Genomic DNA, 21,230 nt, shown 5'->3' with positions numbered 1-21,230 from the left:
ATACTCCAATAAAAATTAATTTAAAAAAAAAAAAGGAAAGGAAAGAGGAAAGGAAAGGAAAGGAAAAAGGAAAAGAACTAGCCCCAACTCTACACGATGGTTGGACCTGGCCCTGTCCTCAGTCAGGGGCCTGGAGGGAGGAGGCTGTGGGGCGCAAGGGAGAAGAGACCCTCTCAAAGTCCAGACGCAGGTGGACTCACAGAACACATGTGCTGAGTTCCAGCCAGAGTACACTGGCCCTTGCTCCTTGTGCTATTAGTACAGGTTACATGTTGCATGTCTTGACCAGCTCTGTTCTCAGCTGTGTCCGTACATGACATCTGTCCTATGTGCCTGACCACACTGGGCATTTTTCATGGCTGTGCTCTTGCCTCTTGCCTGTGGAACATGGCTAGGTTAACAGAGCTTGTCACACGTGGACCTGCATACATCTTATACAAGTCTCCATAGGCTGAGCTGCAGTTGTCCTGACATGCCCCAGGCCCCATGCTTGCCAGCAAGGTGAGTTCCAGCTGTTTTTTTGTTTTTTTCTCCCCCTCAGACTTTTTTTTTTTTTTGGCTGTGCTTGCCAGATCTAGTTCCCTGACCTGGGATTGAACCCAGGCCCCCTGCATTGGGAGGGTGGAATCTTAACCACTGGACCACTAGGGAAGTCCCGAGTTCCAGCTGTTTTTAACCCTCTCTTCTCCCACTCTGGTTGATCCCTGGCTAGGAGCAAGACTGTCCCTTTAAGAGATTAAGCTGGCTGAACTGTGGGGGTGTCAGTCCCATCTGAGAGGGGGCATGGGGCAACCCTGCTCCCTGTGCTGCATGTAATAATTGGGAAACTAAGGTCTGGTAGCTTGGGCCTTTCTCCCACAGGACTTGGAGCAAATATGCCCTCACCCCAGTCTCTAAGGCAGCTTTGCCAGAAGGGAGCACATTTTCCAAAGGGACTTTATCCAGGTGGGCTGAGGACCCTGGGGACTTGTCCCTTGAGGAATGAGTGTCAGAAATGAGGGCTCCAAAGGTGAGTCATGCCCAAAGAGATGGGGTTTAGCAGCACATATCGGGTAGATTCACACATGCACTTGCTGGTGTGGACACAAGCACACACACTGTCCCCTGATGCTGGCAGCCTATAGACTCTGAGTTTTGTTCACATGCTTCTGGGATCCCAGTCACATGAAAGCCTGCCCATAGGCTCACACATATATGTAACCCCCACATAGGAGGTCTCCCATGACCCTTGGCCCAGAAAGAAGCGCCCCATCCCCTGAACCCTGAGGCCTGGGAGGCCCCATGGTGAATCAGGGAGCCGTCACTGAAGGCCTGCCCACGGCCCCACTGCCTATCTGTGACTCAGGACAAAACCCTGAACCCTGACTTCTGGTGCCAAAGCCCAGATTGTGGGAAGGTGGGAACACCCCCCTCCAGGCTGCCCTCTCTTCTCCCCTCTCCCTGGTATGCTTCTCAGCCCCTCACAGCCCCAGGTGGGGGCTGCACAGGACAGGAACTGGCAAAGCAGTTCCTCCACAGTGAAAGAAAGTAGGGAACCCCAGACTGCCCCATCTTCACCCCTGCTCAATCCTGGGCCTGCCAGCAGCCACGCCTGGCCTGGAAACCAGAGCGGGGGAGAAAAACAGGGGCGGCTCTGCCATCAGCAGACACATGTGTTTGCGCTCAGTTCACTTAGGTGTTCACGTGTGCTGCACCCCGAGGGAACAGGTTACACACATAACTGGATTTATGAATCTTGTACGTGGCATCTATTTACACATGTGTGCCTACATGTACTCACACGTGTGTGCATGTGTGTATATGTTGACCTACAATCCGGGGGCTACAGCTCACCATAGAGCATCTTTGTGACCTCCCCCTCCCCTGGTGGATGTAACCCCATGCTGAGGCACATGGCTTGGCACATGGAACAAGACTTGGTTCCCAATGCCCCCTTGCCCTAAATCAAGGCTGAAACTTCAGGACCACGAGCCCATATACTCCCACCAAATTTGTTCTTATCTATAACTAGTGTATACACACATGTTCATACATGTACACACCTTGCACACTGGGATGGATTGGGGTTGGAGCTGAGAAGGTATGGGTAGGGCTCCGTGCTTCTTAGTGGGCCTGAGAGCACCCTGCCTGGAGGAGGGGGAAGGATGCAATGCCTCCCAAGGGATCCTTACTCCTGTCAGCCCACCTCGGGTCACCTGGCAATAAGAAGGGTCAGGGCCAGAGGACGCTTGTCTGGAAGCACTGGGCTGCTTGGCCTGAGTCCGCGGGGGCAGAAGCAGGACCTCACTGCACAACTGGATGCAGGCGATGGAGTGAGGGGCTCGTTCTCACTGTAGTCATTTGAATGGTGTCCCCTGGAGAAAAAGATAGAAGGAAGCGCGTCATCACAGGAAGAGCCTGAGCTTGGCGAGGCAGGCCCTGACCCTGAGTCACGCGTACCCAGAGCCCTCCTGCGCTTCGGGAAGGAAAGCCGGGGCTGAGCACGCGCTGGAAGCCAGCCCACCTCCCGGAGCTCCAGGACCGGGCACATGAGGACGCCCCACCTCCTCCCAAGGCATCTTGAGCAAGGTCTGTGTCTCACCTGGGCGGGAGGGCTGAGCCCAGGAAGGGGCCTCAACAGCCAGTCCACCCTGTGGGAGGCTGTGACTCCTTGAGGTCAGAGTGGGGGGAGTGGGTTCCCAGGCGAGGGAAGGGCTGAAGACGCAAGTCTCCGCCTGTTGGACCAGAGGGGCTGGCTGGGGCCCTGTAAGGGGTGGGGGTGGCACGCCCTTCCTTTCCTGCCCCCCAGACTCTTTTTGCCTGAGTGGGAGCAGCTTGAACCAACAGAGGAGGAGACATGGGCCTTGCTGTCAGCAAGTGGAGTGGAGAAGTGTGTAGACGTAGAAAACAAGTCACACCACAGTTCCCCTAGCCTCCCTGAACCCCCTAAACCTCCTCCCAGAGGTGGAGTGGGATGGGGGAGGGGCAGGCCAAAACAGACCTACGGACGTTTTTCGAGTTTAGAAAGTACTCCCTCCCATTTGTGAAACAACTTCCAGAAGTGGGTCTATATTCTCCCCTTTCACAGATGAGAAAAACTGACATTTGGAGAGACGTCACCTGCTAAGATCTCCCTCAGCCATTACGTGTTGAGCTGGATTCAAACCCCACGGGGATGGGGAGGAACTGTGAAGAGAGCAGGGAGGCCAGGGAGCCGCAGGTCCCTTCATGCTTCCTGGCCCTGTCTAGAGTGTGCCCCACCCTTAGACCACTGCTGGGCACTAGTCTTGCTTCCGGGCCTTGGGTCGGGGGCTGGCTCTGGCCAAGAGTGAGGAGTGGAGAGCAGAGATGAATCACCCTATTATGAGCATCCCCAGACTAGGGGGCGGGCGAGCAGTTCCTCCTGCTGTGCCAACAGTCACCCCCTGTCTCCGGACAGACGAGGTGGCAGAGAGCCTGTGAACACAAACCGCACCCCCGGGCACCTCCGGCCAGATGTCCAGCTGGAACTTGAGAAAATCTACCTTTTGACCCACATCCTTGGGACTCTGTGTTCGCCTTCTGGTGTCCCTGAGCTGCCCTTGGCACCCTTTGAGGACAGCAGAGGGTCACAGAGAGGAGGCAGAGGAATGGGAGGGGGAACCTAGACCCTGTGCTAAGGAAGGGCCCGGAGTCCCAGGGGCTGGCCTGATGGGGGCAGAGCCCTCCTGCAGACCCAGCTCAGCTCCAAGCCTCGCTTGGCCACTGACCAGTCAGGTGACCGGTCGGGTGGCCAAGCCAGCTCCCTCTCCCCACCCTCAGTTTCAGTTTCCTCATTAGTCACCTGCAGGTTTCAGGTGGAGCCCCCCCACCACCAGCCCCCAACGCACACACACCCAGGGCCTCTGTAAGAATCAGACAAGATTACGGACGTTTCAGGCTTCGAAAACTGTATTTCAGTCAATGTGGAAGGAGAGGTTCATTCCAGAAGCTGCCGCCTTCCTCCTGTGTGAATGCCGTGTGCATCCACGCGCGTTCCTGGCTCTGTGTGCGCGGGTGCCCACGGAGGTCTGTGCATACCTGTGGACCACCCTGGGGTCTGTGTGCATGTTTCTGTGTGTCCCTGTCTGGGCTGGGCTGTGGGTCTGGGTTCAGGGTTTATAAAAGCCAGAGATAGGCCGTGGGGATCTGTTGAGGAGTCTGGAGACGAAGGGACCTGGTACAACATGATGAGAGGGTTTGGATTTGGGGTTTAGGGGGCAGAGTGGGCAGGGCAGGTAGGCGAGACGCTGAAGTGGAAGGCAGGCGCGATTGGATAGACGGGAAGCTGAACCTGGGTGGGGCCCGGGACAACTGCCCTCTGAGAGGCCTGTGGTCCGAAAGGGGTGGGGGAGGACAGGGGTGGAAGGCTCTGCACCTGGTGTTCCGGAAAGGTGGTGGGTATGTGTGAGCCCCCCCATACTCTGCCCTCATCCCAGCCCAGGCTGGGTGCTGACTACAGCGCAGCCACCCACTGCCGGCCCTAAAGGAGAGGCGTCTCAGGGCCAGGATAAGGGGAGAGGACAAGCTGCAGCAGGAGATTCTGCAGTCAGACTTCAGGAATGACTTCCTGAGGGTCTCTAGACCTTGGGGCAGCGGGAACTGGGCTCCAAAGAGACCCCATTGGTTGGGAGATAGAGGCGGGGTGTTGTAGAGGGAGATAGGGGAAAGGCCAGGATGCCCTATCTATCTTTTTAACCTAAACCATGTGGTCATCATGTAGAACAGGGGCTGGATCTCAGTGCCCCTCCATGACCCCTCAGTCAGGGTCCAAGCTTGGCCTTGTCAGTCTCTAGGAGCCCCCAGCGCTGTCCTGTGGAGGTGTCTAGTCTGGGAGAACAGAGGAGGGCTCCCAGCCAGGGGAACGGAGATTTAGGCCTGAGGTGGCCCAGAGTGCTCACGCTCCCTTGATGCTGCTCCCCTGGGTCTAGTAACGACTTCATTCTGCTGCCTTGAGCAGGAGGGAAAGGGCAGAGCCGGCAGGCAGCCTAGGACAGGGGAGGCGGCCGGCTCTTCCCTCTCCCCCCTCACTGGAGAGGTCCGGAGCTCCGGCCTCTCTGCTCTTTCATGCCTCATCACGCGACCCCTTGGCCCCAGGAAAGCCCAGGCTCAGCAGCAAGTCCTGAGGCCAGGATACATAGAAGCTCTGTAACTCCGTGTGACCCTGGACAAGTCCCTACACCTCTCTGGGCCTCTTGCGAACCAGAAAAATGATCTCTCCCTCCCTCTTCCAGAAACTGAAGTGGGAGAGGGAAGTGAGTCTCCCTCTGGGTTTGGAGCACCATGGTCCCCCTCAGTTCCCGGGGCAGGCCAAGATGCCGCCGTCTCTCTGCAGCAGAGGGATGGGCAGGCTGGCCTTTCCTGAGGAAGGTGGGGGTGACTCACGTGCCCCCTTTATCTTTATGGCTCACCTAGATTCATCTGTGACTCACAAAGCGAGCACCGGATGCTGAGGGGGCTCGGTGCGTATTTGTTGGGGTGGAAGTGGTGGGACTCAGACTAGCCCAATCTGACTTAATAGGTCAGGGACTGAGCAGCCCTCAGGATTTTGATGAATGTAACCTGCTGCAAAGACCCCTGGACTTTGGGGTCTTGCTCTTTTTCTCCAAAGTAAGGAGCTGGGCAGAGGAAAACAGGGTCTTCAGCTAAAAGGATTCTGGTTTAGAGGAGGTTGTCAGGTAGCACAGCCAGAAGGGTGGACCCTTTGAAAATTCACTAAATGTGACTACATAGAGCAGCTTAGGAGGTCTGACAGAACTGGGGAAACTGAAGCCCCAAGAAGGGGAAGGCTTTATTTAAAGCCACCGAAGTTTACAGGAAGGAATCCAGAGTTCCTGCCTCCTGAGGGCTTTTCCTCCTGACTTGCTCCTTAAAAACAGAGCAGATTTTGCCTTTTACAGCAAGCCAGACGTGGAGGCAAAAACCTGCACGAGCAGACTAGTGTATATAGACGCACACGCCTCCCCCAACCCCAACACACCCAGAGCAGACAACTCACACCACACATCAGACACAGCCTCCCACCCCGCCCACGTGCACCTGCAAATGCAGAGGCCCGCAGAGGCAGATGCACCCACGCGCTGTGCCGTAACACACGACCCCCTGCACACCCTCGCTCGAGCAGGAGTTCCTTCCAGGCTCCTTTCCTCCTCTGCCCTTGAGGTTCCAGCTCCTCCTGTCCCCTCTCCCCCAAGGTCATGTTAGACCACACCAGCCTCCTCACCTACTTCCCAGAGAAAATCCGAGGAAAACAGGTTAGAGCAGGCATTGGAATTGGAGCCTGGGTTTCTTGCCTTCCCCCCCAACCCGCCTCCGCCCCCCTCAAGCTGGAGCAGGGAGTACAGAAAGCATGGTGGATGCACCGCCTCAGGTTTCTGAGTGACCTGCTCTCTTCCCTTGCCACCTTGGGCACCTGACAAAGCCATTACCATGGCTTTTTTCTTTTGGCCACACCACACGGCTTGCGGGATCTTAGTTCCCTGACCAAGGATCAAACCCATGCCCCTTGCAGTGGAAATGCAGAGTCCTAAGCACTGGACCGCCAAGGAAGTCCCTATCATGCTCAGAGATAGGGAGGTTGAGCCCAGCAAGGGGAAGTGACTTGCCCAGGACCATATAGGGAGGTAGCAGGGCCAAGGCTCATTTCCCCATTGGGACTGGTGTCTACACTTTCTGGATCCATGAGCTTACCTGGGGGCATATTCCACCCCCTCCCTACACTGGGTTTTTGAAAGAAGCTACCAGCCTGAAGCTGACCCTGGGATGAAACAGGATGGTTTGAAACCAGCCAGCACCCTGTGCCTCTCCCCAGAGCCCACGGAGGAGCTGCCACATGTGAGGGACCAAGGAAAAGGGAAGCTGAGAAGCTAGGGACAACCACAGACGGTAGGGCTCTGTGAGGGCTGGGACTGCATCTCTTGCGTTTCACTGATGCACTGGCACAATTGAGGTCTGGAGTTCATGAATGAATGGCACAGGGAGAGAGACAGACACAGACCTCAGTTCACAAGCCAATCGGCATATTTCCTATGCTCATTTCAACCCCAGACAAGCTGTCCCATGACAGTGACAGGAAGGGACTGGCATAGGTTCACAAAGACTAACAGAATTGGGACAAAACTGGAAACCAGAGTTCCCCTGTGTGGCTAAGCATCTTGAGGATGAAGCCAGATAGCCAGGCATCAAAGTCCCTCTACAAACCTGCTCTTTCAGAAAACGAGGATGAGGAAAAGCAGGTATTTCCTTGCGGTGGCGGCAGCATGAGAGCAGAGTACGAACTGCAGCCACCGGAGCCATGGCAGGACAGGCCTTTAGAAAGTTTCTTCCCCTCTTTGACCACCTATTAGTTGAAAGAAGGCAGCTGAAACTGAACCAAAGGAGACACTATACTTCCAGAAAAATCATAAGTAAAAGTACTGCAGGCAATGGTAGTAGCTGCTGGATTGGGCTCTAAAGGAAAGGGTGGAGAGATTCAACCAGTCAGAGTGAAAGTTGGAGATTCAGTTCTTCTCCCAGAATATGGAGGCACCAAAGTAGTTCTAGACGACAAGAATTCTTTCTTATTTAGAGATGGTGACATTCTTGGGAAATATGTCAACCTAAATAAGTCACTATTGAAGTGGCATCACATAAAGCTGCCCATTTCCACTGAAGTCCTGAAATCTTTCATCATGTAAATAATTTCCACATTTCTCTTTTATAATAAGCTAATGATATCCAAATTACCAAAAAAAAGCAGGTACTTCATAGGGCTGGTATGATTATATGATCAATTTCCTTATGTAAGATATGGAAAATAACAAAGGGAACCCAGCCCTTATTAGGCAGGCACTCAATAATAAACATCAACTTTTTTTTTTTTTTTTTTTTTCCCAGCTGTGCTGCACAGCGTGTGGGATTTTAGTTCTCCAACCAGGGATTGAACCCAGGCCCTCAGCTGTGAGAGCATGGCGTCCTAACCACCGGGACCGCCAGGGAATTCCCAACATCAACTTGTTATTCTCAGGTCTTTCACCATCAAAATCCTACCCATTCTAGGCAGAGATCACAAATCATGATTCTCTTTTCCTTGAAGTGTTCTGGTGGCCTGCCCTGCCCTCCATCTGCCTGAGCCAGGTGCCCCTTCTGCACACACCTGTATCCCACTTGGGCAAAGCACTGTATTAGGTGCCATGAAATCTGTTCAAATATGTTTCCTGCCATCAAAGAGCTTACATTTAGGAGACAAGGTCAAAACCATATAGAAAAAGCAGACAAACCAAGAACATAGGAAAATTAAATGATTTAATTTTAAATCAGAGTTTAAAACAAGAAAAGACTTCACGCCACTGTACATGACAGCAAAGAGAAGTAAACAGGCAGTAACTGCTCTAATGTTTCAGAGGGGAGAAAGCACACCTTAGAGTGAGGAAAGGGTTTAAGGAGGAGTCACTATTTGAGCTGAGTCTGGAAAAACAGCCAGGATTAGGGAGAGGCTGATAGAAGGGGGGTGTGGACCAGGCTGAAAGGAAGCAGCACCCCCTTCCCCAGGGCACTGGGAGCTCCTGGAGAGCAGGTCTCGTGTCCCGCTCACCTCTGCGCCCCACTGCAGGGACACAGAGAGCCCAAGGGGCTCGGACACCAGAGGCCAGGGCAGACCTCAGTGCTTTCTGCATCTTTCTTGGAAGCGGGACCACCAGTCCCCCTTACCCTGGCGGTCACCCAGCCCCTTCCTGTCCTCTGTGCTTTTCCACGTGCCCATCCCCGGAAGCAGCAGAACCAACACAGGAGGGCACTGTACCCCTTCAATGTGGTCGATTCATCCCACATCGCCCGCTCGCCACTGCTCAGTGCTGGTGCCCTGTGACCCTCAGGCAGTACCACACCTTCCCTGGGCCCCATTTAAAAGGCCTGACGCTGCACCAAAGGGCACACTGAGGTCGAGGCACACATCCTGCCAGAGAGGTGGGGACAGAACCTCAGCCCTGGGCACACAGCCTCTTCTCCAGGCTTCTGGAAGCAGCCTGGGAAGGAAAAAAAAAAAAAGGCACAGGCCAGGCTGACAAGTAGATGCATCTCCTGGGTTCATTCAGTGTCCCCTCTGAGCTGGCTCCCAGTCCTCTCTGGTCAGGCCCAGGGGACTCTACAGGACATCATGGTCCCTGCCCCAACGCTGGGGCATCAGATAGAAAATTGGGACAGGGCTTTGTTGGGGACGATTCAACATGCTCCGGCCAGCAAGCCCTCCTTGGAGGGTCCACACGCAGTGAGGGTGGTCATGCCATTGACATCTTACTCCAGAGGCCTGAAGTCTTTTTTTTTTTTAATACGTGTACTTATTTATTTTTATTTATTGGTTGTGTTGGATCTCTGTTGCTGCACCTGGGCTTTCTCTAGTTCTGGCAAGCCTGGGCTACTCTTCGTCACAGTGCACAGGCTTCTCATTGTGGTGGCTTCTCTTGTGGAGCATGGGCTCTAGGCACACGGGCTTCAGCAGTTGTGGCTCACCGGCCCTAGAGCACAGGTTCAGCAGTTGTGACCCATGGGCTTAACTGCTCTGCAGCATGGGGGATCTTCCCGGACCAGAGCTTGAACCCACGTCTCCTGCACTGGCAGGCAGATTCTCAACCACTGTGCCACCAGGCAAGTCCCCAGAGGCCTTCAGTCTTGTTGTCCATCTACAGCTTGCTCCTGGGCTGGGGGTCACACGGTCCACCTCTCACTTTGGGCCTCCACAGCCTGGACCAGGCCTTCCCCCAGGATGGCAAAGTCCTCCAGGATGGCTTCCACATTGGGCACCAGCACCAGCTCCCCACCTTGAGACACCACCATGCGCCCCTTTGTGTTGGAGGCCTGGGGGAATCAGAGAAATGTGGATTGAGGCGTCACGAGAGGCACGTGCAGAGACACCAAGACACACATGCTTCACACCTGCCACCGGCTCACCTGTGGAGCCACACACAGACACGCATGCCCACGTGGAACACATGTACACACCCAGGAACGGACAACTGTTACCAGCCAGCTCACCTTTAAGGGCTGGGGCTGGAAGCTGGTGGGCTTCCAGAGGACACCGATCACCTCTCCGCCATGCTGGTCATAGAAGAAAAGGGCCAGGTCCCCAAAGGCCTCCTAGGAAAGGGCAGGACAGAGACAAAACTGCAGGTGGGCACCTGAGAGCCACCTCCATGGCCCCAGCTCCGCCTGGACGTCCCCTCCCCAGGGTCAGTCAGCCCCCGAGGACCTACTCTGAGCTGTGCCAGGTAGAGCTGAGGAGGATCATAGCCCAGCACAGGCATCAGGGAGGAGGGCCCTGGCTCACTGAGCAGGCCCCGGCAGAAGGAGGCAGCCGGCGCGTCCACAGCCTGGCGGTGCCGGGGGATGTGGCGGGGAGACAGGCGGATCAGCACGTCGTACACGTCCAGCGGGGGCCGGAACACCGTCTGAAGCAGGGGAGGTGTGCTCAGCAGCACCCACTTGGGAGCTGGGAACTGGACCACAAGCCCTTCCACACGCCCACGCTGGCTCCCTCCTTCCCTCTTGTCTGACGACCCCCCACCCCCCCGTTTATGGGCCCAAATGCTTATTTGAAGGCGGGAATAACAAGAACCAGCTGGTGGCAGCTTGGGTCCACCAGGAGGAGTGCAGGCTAGAAATGCAAAGCCAGCGCCCCAATTTTCCTGAAGGCTCCACCACTGCCAGGCACCGTGGGCAGCTGTAATGCCTTCTCCAAATTCAGTCTCACCAAACAAGGGCCCCTAGAGCTCCGGACTTCCACGGTTCAAAGGCAGAGCCCCCAGAGCCCGTCTGGGCCAGGGTCTTACCCTGATGTCCCCAGGACCCCAGGGATCCATAAGCTGCTTCTCTAGGACGGGCAAGGCCTCAGCTGCCAGGACCACAAGCTGGTGTAGGATCTGGGGGGCACATACACATCAGACAGGTCAGACCTGACCACAGGTGTCTCTAAGTTCAGGCTGGGCCTGCTTTCTCCTTGGGGAAGAAAACCACACATTTGGGAGCAGGAATGAATTAAACCTGGGGCGAGGGTCCATCCTGTGTCCATACAGAACTTTTGCGATCCTGGGGGGTAATGATGACCATGACGGGGAGTTTTGTCCGGGTTGCCAGGAAGACACTGTGGATCTCCACCTGCTCCTCCGCTGTGGATGAGAGGAGGTCCTGGCTCAGCCTACCCCTCTCCACCAGACACCCTCTACTGCCCAGGGTCCTCCTATTGTACACTCAACGGCTGCCTATCACAGGGATTTTCCAAAATCCCGCAAACGTCAAAAGCGATGAAAGGGACACTGCATCTGCCTCAATCAGGCAGGGCGTTAAACTCCCAACCTGGGTCCAGAAGCAGAATTTTCCACTGCCTGGCACCCTAGTCTGGTTTCCGGGCCTGCACAAGCCGAGGCCTGCCCCTGGCCCCCTCCTACCCTGGGCTCCCACACACCTGGGGAATTAGAAATCTGACACCCTCCTCTCTGCTGGGACCAGGAGCTCCTCACATTACAACCAGAAATCATTACTCACGCCCCCCCCCGAAGAGGTCTGAACATCTATTCTAGCCTCAGCTGTTCCCTGCTCCCCACCCTGACTTCTCACCCGGCGTTCAGAGTCCCTCTTCCTCTCTCCTCTTCCCTTTACAGCCCCCCAGGTAGCCTGCTCACCACCCCCCATCCACTCTGCTTCTGATCATCACATGGACAAACCACATCCCTACAGTCTCAGAGCTCCCTAAAGGCTCGATCTGGTCCTCTTCCTCCTCAACAACTCCCCACCCCCAGGCATTCAGGGGCAGGAGTAGATATCCAGGATGGAGGAAGCAGAGAGAAAAACCTAACAGACTGACAGGGAAAACCCTTGCCTGCCCTACTCTGCAATCCACAAAGGGTAGTTCTTCCACTAGTCTGACCTCCATCCCACCACTCACCAGTGAGCTCATTGTTGAGGTTGACAATTAGGGGGTTGTTCTTCCAATCAAAGGTTGATATCAGGAAAAGGAACCGAAGGAAGCCCACTTGGGGGGAGCTGAGGGGAAGAAGTGAGCAAAGCGTCTGGGACCCAGCCACACATGCCCAGTTTCCTACAGTCTGGAGAGCCCAGATGCCTGGGTGTAGGTTGCGGGGGTGGGGAGGGGTGTCTCAGGACCCCTTCTGTCCTTTGGTTCAACCACCTCTCCCATGTCGACTGAAGCATGAGGGGTGAAAGCTGGCCCCAGGGGAACTCCCTGGCTAGGGGAAAGGTGGAGGGAATCACCTGGGAGCGGTGAAGGGCTCAGGGTGCAGGAAAAGGGCAGCAGCCACCAGGTCCAGGCTCTCATCGGTGAGCTCCTCACCCAGGAGCTGGGCGCGCACCCACCGCTTGGCCAGCCGAGCCACACCCGAGAAGGCTGGGTGCTGCTGCTGGAGTCTGTGGCGAGAAAAAGGTAGTGGTGATGAAACCCAGGGACTCAGGGCCCAAGAAGAGTGTTTCAGCCCTACTGCTGCTCTACTTTTTACCCAACGCTGGCCTCTGTGCTGATGCACACATGTGCAATCTCACATCTTCCTAACTAATACCCCAAGAGGTTGGTCCTAGCATGATTCCCATTTTACAAATGAGAAAAATAGGTGGGGGGGAGGGGGAAGCCTGCCCAAGGGACATAGTCAGTGAAGTAGCAGGGCCGGGATTCTAGCGCTTGCCTGACTTCAGAACTCATGCCCTTAACCGGCCTCCCAGAGAGACACGTGGCCAGGAGAGCAGAACAGCGCCAGGAAAGGGTCTACGGCCATACCCATGCAAGGCGCTGGTGAGCAGGGGCAACTGCCTCGTGTCCCTCTCCAGGCAGAGGGAGGCGGGGGTGTCCCTCAGCGAGATCATCCCCTCGGGGCTTCGCATCTCCCTCAGGATCTGGGGCTCCCGCTGACAGGCCACACGGATCCGGAACACAAACCCATCCTGTCGGAAGAGGGGATGGGATGGGGGGGGCACCCTGACGCCCCTGTCCCCTCCCGCCCCGGGTATCCCTGCCCTGCACCAGCCTGACCTTGAGGACATCTGTGTGCACGGCCGTGGCGCGGCACTGCAGCCCGTGCTGCTGCGTCAGCAGCTCTGCCAGGCGCAGCTGGAAGGCAGCACGGACCCTCCGTATGGCCTCAGCATCCTGTGGCCACTGCCCGCTGCCCTCCAGGTGACATACCACTGTGGGGAAGAGTGCGAGGCCTCAGCCTGCGGCCTGGGGCGAGAACAGTCCCTCTCATCCCCTCGCCAGAGCTCCCTCACCAGCCATGGGCTCCACGTAGGCCGGACAGGGCTTGTCGGGACGGGGCAACAGCGAGGCCCGCTCTCGCAGCTGCTCATAGAAAGAGTAGGCTGGCCGGACTGGGGCTGGTGGGAACACCTGTGGAAGAAGGGGCGCTGAGGAAGAGGCCTGGGACTGGAAGGGAGTGCCCAGAATCAGGAAGCTGGAAGGGAGAATACTGGGTGAGTGCAGCAGAGGGGGGTGTCACCAAACAGAAAGGGCTCCCTGCCCCGTGCGCCTCACCTCAGTGTAGCGCAGCGCTGGGTGAGCTCCCTGCACGGCACACACGGCCAGTGGCAGACCTTCCAGTCCCCACAGCAGGCGGCTGAGGTCATCGTAGCAACGCACCGCAGCCGCCAGGGCCTCCTCACCTGTGCTGGAGGTCTGAGAGGGAAAAGACAGACAGCAGGCCAGGACCTTGCAGAACAGCCCTATCGCCTGGGACACGGGCTCGGCTCAGGCGCTGCTGCAGAGCCAGAGGGCCCCCTGCTGGACGTTCCGGGAAGTGCAGCCTGGCTAAGGTTGCGGCGCTCTCCACTGCCAACCCCACCCCCCAAATCCAGCCACACAGGGTACTCTACAGTCCCTAGCCTTGACCTAAGTCCTGCACCAGGGCCCTTACCTCTTTCAGGCCTTGGATCAGTGCGTCCAGGAGGCTCCCCGTATAGTGGACACAGGTATCTGGGATGTTAGCGTGGCTGGAAAAGGGGCACAGACACAGTGTGGGAATTGGGGGCCATGGAGAGAGCTGCTGGATGCGAGCTGCTCACCCCAAAAGCTTGGGCCAGACCCTCCTAAAAGGCTCCCCAGCCCATGGCTGCCTCCTGGCATTCAGATGTTAACACTCACAGTGCTAAGAGATGAGTGACCACCTGGTGGGGAATAAGGCGCTTCTGGGCCATAGAGCCTGCCTCCCAGACCACAGCTTCCCGAATGGCTCCATCCTGGAAACGCCGAAGCTCGGAGCGAGATCCCCAGAACTGGCGGAAGTCAGCAGCCTGAGAAGAGGAAAGGGAAGGTGGGAGAGATCAACAAAGAAGGTCTCTGTCAGAAATCTCCCGACAGGCCTCAATCCAGGTGGCATGGAGACGGTCCACCCCACTCCTGCCAATGCACAGGCTGGGCTTCCCAAGATAGGGCCAAATCACCCCCCAGACTCCAGGGCTCCTCACCTCAGGCTGGTCAGCCTCTGGACCCAGCTCAAGAACACTGGTCAGCCCCTCGGGCCGGAGGAGCAATCCCAGGGTCAGGACCCCAGAGTCTCTGTGCTTCGGTGGATCCTGGCTGATGTCCCACTGCAGGGTGCAGAACGACTGAGCTCAATCCAAGCATCCCCCAGCTCGGTCTGGAAACCCACTTTCTAGTCAGAGGGATGGTGTGTCTTTTGTGTCCCTTGGGACCCTGGGTCCAACCCCCTCAGCCCCACAAACTCCCCAACCCACACCACCTCACCTCTGAGACTGGGGGCCGAGAGTGGGCCAGCAGGTGCAGCCGGGACCCCAGGCCCTGCTCCAGAAGGGTGGTTAGTGGGCCCAGAGCAGCTGAGACATAGTCCCCACCATGATCCTGCAGCTCTGGCCACAGCTTTAGCCGGTGACACGCTGCCTGCAGGCGACTCAGTGGACGGAGACTGGGGGGGGAGGGCGCGGGGCACAGAGAGGGACAAAGGGGGAATCAGGTACTGCTGGTCCCGAGTATCAACCCCACCACCACCAGGATGATCTATCTGAGCACCTACCTGAAGACCTTTGCCCCATCACTAGCCCCAAGGAAACAGGACTCACTGACATATCCTGTCACCTTGAAACTTACTGCAGTATGTGGTCAAAAGCCCGGATCATGGGTTTGGGCGTCATCAACAGCAGCTGGAACCCATCGTCAGCTTTGCTGTCCAGCAACGCCATAGACAACCGTGCCTCGTGCTGCACCTGGGGCCAGAGTAAGCAGGGAACGCCTACGTGAGACCACCAGCACTGCACCCCTCCCCTCACTGAACCAAGGGCCCAGATCCAGAGACGTGCCTGACCGAAGGTCTCTGGAGAGGAGGTTCTGGGGTTCTGGTGCTGGCAGAAGCACATGGGGGTCTAGGCTGGGACATCGAGGGAACCCAAGAATGGGAGACCACTAGTACCTGGCGGTAAGTCGAGGCAGTGACATCAGCACAGAGGTTGAGACAACCTGAGGAGTCCAGGAAGACAACAGGGAAGGCCTGGTGGAAGTCAGCCAGGGCCGGCTGCGAAGGGGCGAGAGAAGCCAGTCAGGGCTGGGCCTTACCTTCAGGCCTCCGTGCCCAGACTCAGCACTGCCCTACTCACCAAGGAGGGGTCTGAGCTGAAGCATAAGCTGATGCCGTTGACCGTCATATCTGTACTGGCTGAAATGAACCAGAAAGGGTGGGTGTGTCAGAAGATATCCCCCTCCTTAGGGACCCAGCGCTCGTGACACCCACCCTCTGGACTGGTAGCTGCATCTGCCTGCCCCCGGGATTGGGTTTGCTCATCTGTCTGAGGACAAGAGACTGAATGATCCCTGATGGGGATGAGTGGGACCCTTGGCCTTTCTGAGTTCAGCTGCCTCACCCAGAAACTGCAAGGTGCTTCTCAGGACCTGGTAGCCGCTCATGGTGGTATGGATCTTGCGTGTGGACACAAGGAAAGCAACCAGCATGGAGACAAGGAACCCACTGAATCCTCCCAGGCCCTGAGGGAGAGACGGAGGGAGAGGCCAGAGCTCAGAGCCAGCCCACCACTCAGCGAGGCAGGGGAGCTGGGCCGCTCCCGACTCACCTTGTCCAGCTCCCGCTGCCGCAGCCAGACCTTCAGCAGTGCCACAGCATCCTTCAGCCCCGAGGCTGAGCCCAGCACAGTTGACAGTAGCTGCACGTGGGACGCGAGGGCTGCATCCTGCAGGAGCCATGTGTTATAGTGGGGGGTGGGGGGCTCTGGGCTACCTGTGGGAGGACAGGGGAAGTCGTGAGAGGAGAAGTCCCCACAACACCCTTCCTTCCAACTCCACCTTGATACCAGTGCCTGCTCACCATCCCCTGAAGGACTCTGCCCTCGGTACCAGGCAGTGCGCACGTTGTTCTTGGACGGGAGCAGGCGGCAGGGGCGGAAGAAGTCCGGTGGAGGGCATGGATACAGACGGACAGTGACCAGATGCTCATCCTTCCCTGCGGGGAAATGGGAGATGCTGAGACCCTGCAGCCCCCTGGAGCCAGAGGAGTCCTTATACCACCCGCCCCCTGCCCCCCCCATTTGAGGGCCGTATACCTTTCCCCTCAAACTTGAGGCCCAAGCCTTTCATCTTGGACTTGAGGCCCCTGTTCCTCCCCCACTGGATCTGTCACCCCATACTGTGCCCTCCACCCAGTATGTGCCTCCCACCATGTGGCCGCAGCAGCAGCAAGGGTTTCAGGTGGCAGCCGTTGGTGTAGGAAAAGCGAACACTGCCAAAGAGTGGGTCCTGGGCCAGATGGTGCGCCAAGTGGGCCAGGTAGAGGGCACGCTTGCGGAAGTAGCGCTGGTTCAGCCCATCCTTGTCCTGTAGGATCTCCTGGAGGGGGTCAGAAGAGAGAGACAGCCGGTCACTTAAGTCCTTGTTGCTGGAGAACTTGGGGGCCAAGATGAAGCCAAGGTGAGAGTCAAAGCTTGGCAACCCCATCTGCTGGCCAGGATGCTCGAGCCAAGGCTAGCAACACCGCATCTCAGATGAGGAAGACAAAGTTCCAAACAGCAAATCTAAGCTCCCTCAGGACCACTGCAGTGGTCTGTTGTTTGGATTTAGAATTCGGATTTCAATGCCCTGGCAAGCGAGAGGTGGGAAAAAGAGAGGGATCCAGGGATTTGTAGGTGGTGAAATGGTAGACCTCCCCATTCCCCAAACTCTGGACCTCACCCTGGGCATGGTCAGTGCCACATCCACATTGACGTCCGGCCGGATGCAGGTGCCCAGAAGGTAACTGCCCACAACAGTGACCTGGGGTGGGGGCAGGAAGCGGAAACAGCCCTTCACAGTATAGGGCACTTGGTGGAGGGGGACTCGAACCCCATCCGGGAGCCATGCCTGGTTGGTCAGCTGTGGGGACAGAGACAGTGACACATATTAACGTGACTGCCTTCCTAACATGTCCCCTTGATGTCTCGTAGACATCTCAAAATGTTTGAAACCAAACTCCTGATCTTCCTACAAACATGTCTTCCCCATTAAGACAACTCCATACCTCTTGCTCAAGCTAAAAACATTGAAATCACCTTGACTCCTCTCTGTTAAGGGCACCCATTTCACTTTCAAAAGGCATCCAGACACTGACCACTTCTCTACTCCACCCTAGTCTGAGCCATTTTCCAGTGGATCATCGCACAATAGGTTCCTAACTAGTCTCCCTGATTTCAACTTTGTCCCCCTCCATTCTACTTTTAATGCAAAAATTGGGGTGAACTTTTTAACACTGAAGTTAGATCACATTACCCTTTACCAAACCAAACCAAACCAAACAACAAAACCGCCTTCTATTATTCCCCCTCTTATCCAAAGTAACAGCCAAAGTCCTTGTTTTGGTGCACAAGGCCCTTCATGATATGCCCTCTTCCTCCATAACCTGTCTGAACTTACCTCCTTCTATCTTCCCCTCATTCATTCCAAGGAATGTACCAGACCTATTCTTGCCTTTGAGTTGACTATTTTCCCTTCCTGGAATGCTCTTCCTCCCTTAGATATCTATATGGCTGACTCACTTCCTTCACACAAATGTCACCTCAATAAGGCCTACCTCAACCACCCTATTTAAAGTTACCAACCACTCTCATCCTCTGATATTCCCATAATCCCCTTACCTTATCCTTCTTTTTTCCATAGTGCTTACCACCTTCTAATGCTGCCATACAGTTTGCTTGTCATGTTCATTATCTATTGCCCGTAAGTCTAACACTAGAAGATAGACAGCTTTGTTCACTGATGTATCCTAAGAATACAACTACTGCAAGTCATGTGTTTGCTGAATTAATGAACACATAATTGACTGCACTCCCAGCTGACCCTCCTGGCAGTGAAAAGAAGCTCCCTAGCACCCCATCCCCTTCAGAGAATACCAAGGCCCCTAAGGACCTCTTCTGGGCTTTCTAGTTCCCTCCACTACCTGCCTTACCTCTGTCTCAGGGGTTGAGGGCACCCTCATGATCCGTTGATTGACATTCCGTAGGAAAGCATCAATCCGCTCTTTCTTCTTCTCTGACAGCCTCACTTCCTTTAGTAGCTCCTCTATCTGTAAGAAGGGGCAGGGGAGGAGAGTACTTCCGCCTCAGGGTCTCAGGCCCGCCTCTCTAACCCAAGCCCCAACCACCCAACGGTACCTGTAAACGAAGCAAGCTGGAATGGAACAGACTCTCAGTCTCCCAAAGGTGATTCAGCTCCTCATTGGTAGGCTCCTTGTACAGTTCTGCCCGGCTGAGCTTCGCAGGCTGCAGGAGGCCCTCCATTGGAGACACAGCCACCGTACGCTTCTTTGAGGATTCCTTCTTCCCCTCCTTGCCTGTGTCTTCCAGAGCTGACTCCATCACCTGTGGCCAATGAGAGGGAGAAGCCAGGGTGAGATCACAGATTATCTAGCATCCGCTGCCTGATGTGCCACCACGATAGGATGTGGGTAAAGGCTTCACCCGCTCCTGGTCTCTCTTGAATAGGAGTCAGGTTGTGTAAAACTCAGAATAATTTTTACTTAAACGAACATTACTGGGACTTTCCTGGTGGTCCAGTGGTTGAGAATCTGCCTTGCAATGCAGGGGACATGGGTTCAATCCCTGGTCAGGGAACTAAGATCCCACGTGGCGTGGGGCAACTGAGCCCACATGCCACAACTAGAGAGCCCAAGTGCCACAGCTAGAGAGAAGCCCACGAACCACAATGAAGAGCCTGTGCGCCACAATGAAAAGATCCACAGCTGAGATGAAAAGATCCACAACTAAGACCCAATGCAGCCAAATAAATAAATATTTAAAAAAAAAAAAAAAAAAGAACATTACTGAACTCTATACTGAAAACTCCTTGAGTTGAGGGTTCAACATCTACGTGACAGCACAAGTCGGTAGGGGTGGTAGCTGACTGGGCCCTGCCCAAAGCAATGCCTGAGCTCCTTGTACTTCCAAGTACCAGGAGCTTCCTCTTCTGCTGGGTTAGTCCTGGGGCTTCACAAATGCCATCTCCACTCTTGCTCTATCCAATTCCTGACAGGTCACACACACACACACACACACACACACCCGCCCCAGCAGGCCCTGACTATAAACTATACCTGTATACGTTAAGCACTCAATGATGGAAGAGCCTACTGACTCTAAAGAATACACTCAGTGAATCATCCAATCCTCACAATAATCCTAGCAGAAAATGGACACCCGAACGTAGACCCGTGAGCTCGAGGTTCCAGTTGGTATGCCTAAACTGTGAACAGGCTTCTACCCTAGTCTGCGGGATCCCAAACCTTCTCTCCTACAGCCCTGGGCCCCGCCCCCCTCTACGATCCCACACGTGGGAGAGCCTTATTGTAGCGCTCCAGGAGCGCCACCACGTGGAGAGCACAAAACTAGACATAAGAGGGAAGAAGATCCTGTCCAACGTCCAAGAGCACTTGGTCAGGGGAAAGACCCAAGCGCGGAAAGGGGTGGAGGTTTTTTCAACTTCAAGGTGTAAGGCTAGGGAAGAGAGAAGCTCAATACGCTTTACTACTTCTATACAGATAATGCCAAGTTCTCTCTCCCTTGGCAAGCCCTGACTGTCTCGGTACCCTGGGCTGCAAGCATCAGAGAAGTGGGGCTCCTTCCAGACGGGACTGCTCGTGCCCCTCGCTAGCTGTTAGGTTATGCCATCTCCAACACGTTGCTCATTTCTTCCTCCCAGATGGATCACACACCTCCCATTCCCCGGCAGTTCCGCGATACGGCACTCCCGCAGCTGCGGGGTCTATCTGTCCGGTACTGCCTCGCACTTCGGGTTTAAAGTCCACTCGCTCTGGGACTTCCCTGGTGGCACAGTAGTTAAGAATCCACCTGCCAATGTAGGGGACATGGGTTCCATCCCTGGTCCGGCAAGACCCCACATGCCAAGGAGCAACTAAGCCCATGCACTACAACTCTACTGAGCCTGTGCTCTAGAGCCCGCCAGCCACAACTACTGAAGCCCGGGCACCTAAAGCTGGTGCTCCCCAACAAGAAAAGCCACCGCAATGAGAAGCCCACGCACCGCCACGAAGAGTAGCCCCTGCTCCCCACAACTGGAGAAAGCCCACGGGCAGCAACCAAGACCCAACGCAGCCTAAGTAAATAAATTTATAAAAAAGAAAAAAAAAGTCCACTTGCTCTGCACAAGTAGCCGTAACGTTGCCGCTCAGATGAACCCCTTTCGCTCAAACGCAACGTTGCCGCTCAGAGGCAACCCTGCCGCTCAGAGATAATCCTGCGGCTCAGAGGCAATGCTAGGGCTGGAGGCAATCCTGCCGCGCGGGTTCCGCTTCTAGCCATGTGGCAGAAGACTCCGCCCAGCTCCACAGCCATTGGCTGAGTGCCTGAAGAGTCGCTCGTCATTGGTTTCTGTCACTCTCCAGAACCTCCCATTATGGGGGAAGGGCCAAACAGGGTTCTCCGATTCACGGCCTCTTTGCGACGCCAGACCGGAAGCCTGCCCGTAACTTGCCGGTCGCTTTCTTTTCCTCACTTCCTCCGTTAGGGTCGAAAGGGGAAGGGCGGGGCTGCTTTGGGCCCCTCCGGGGAGGGTTTGTTTACGCCAGTGAGTCCTATTCTTTTTTTATCTTGTCAGTTAAGCAATCTTGTCAGTTCTGCTTCCAAAATACATGTTGAGCTTATTCACTCTACTCCGTCTTTGCTGTCGAGGTTGGTCCGAATCACATCATCTTGTGCCTAGATTAATGTAACAGCTTTTCTCCAGTTTATTACATTTTCCAAATCTACTGAAAAAT

The 21,230-nt window shown here is 55.6% G+C and overlaps 1 protein-coding gene and 1 pseudogene across 1 annotated transcript; one reads left to right on the top strand and one right to left on the bottom strand.

Annotated features, from left to right (window-relative positions):
- Positions 1 to 7,291: 7,291 nt before the first annotated feature.
- On the top strand, positions 7,292 to 7,673 carry LOC130844377 (10 kDa heat shock protein, mitochondrial-like; annotated as a pseudogene).
- Positions 7,674 to 8,269: 596 nt separating this feature from the next.
- On the bottom strand, positions 8,270 to 20,759 carry NOL6 (nucleolar protein 6). Its single transcript, XM_057724719.1, has 26 exons — positions 20,614 to 20,759; positions 18,613 to 18,819; positions 18,408 to 18,524; positions 17,159 to 17,338; positions 16,648 to 16,816; positions 16,299 to 16,433; positions 16,048 to 16,211; positions 15,841 to 15,961; positions 15,577 to 15,635; positions 15,393 to 15,494; positions 15,074 to 15,189; positions 14,714 to 14,891; positions 14,434 to 14,556; positions 14,111 to 14,259; positions 13,884 to 13,959; positions 13,505 to 13,645; positions 13,243 to 13,360; positions 13,007 to 13,161; positions 12,755 to 12,918; positions 12,238 to 12,390; positions 11,912 to 12,009; positions 11,011 to 11,135; positions 10,800 to 10,889; positions 10,224 to 10,418; positions 10,006 to 10,107; positions 8,270 to 9,828 (listed from the first exon to the last, which is right to left on the bottom strand). The coding sequence occupies exons 2-26, from the start codon at positions 18,814 to 18,816 to the stop codon at positions 9,679 to 9,681; spliced, it is 3,384 nt and encodes a 1,127-aa protein (XP_057580702.1). The 5' UTR covers positions 18,817 to 18,819; positions 20,614 to 20,759; the 3' UTR covers positions 8,270 to 9,678.
- Between the last annotated feature and the right edge of the window lie 471 nt (positions 20,760 to 21,230).

The sequence above is a fragment of the Hippopotamus amphibius genome, chromosome 2 (genome assembly GCF_030028045.1).
Source record: "Hippopotamus amphibius kiboko isolate mHipAmp2 chromosome 2, mHipAmp2.hap2, whole genome shotgun sequence".
NCBI classification, from domain to species: domain Eukaryota; kingdom Metazoa; phylum Chordata; class Mammalia; order Artiodactyla; family Hippopotamidae; genus Hippopotamus; species Hippopotamus amphibius.
This window is presented reverse-complemented; position numbering and strand designations above follow the sequence as displayed.

Bases quoted from the DNA above. Each gene is read 5' to 3' on its own strand.
- NOL6 (XM_057724719.1), bottom strand. From the start codon at position 18,816: ATGGAGTCAGCTCTGGAAGACACAGGCAAGGAGGGGAAGAAGGAATCC. The intron at 14,260-14,433 runs GTGAGGAGCCCT...TCCTCTTCTCAG, and splicing joins CAGAGGCTGACCAGCCTGAG to GCTGCTGACTTCCGCCAGTT. The intron at 10,108-10,223 runs GTAGGTCCTCGG...GCCCTTTCCTAG, and splicing joins TCTACCTGGCACAGCTCAGA to GAGGCCTTTGGGGACCTGGC.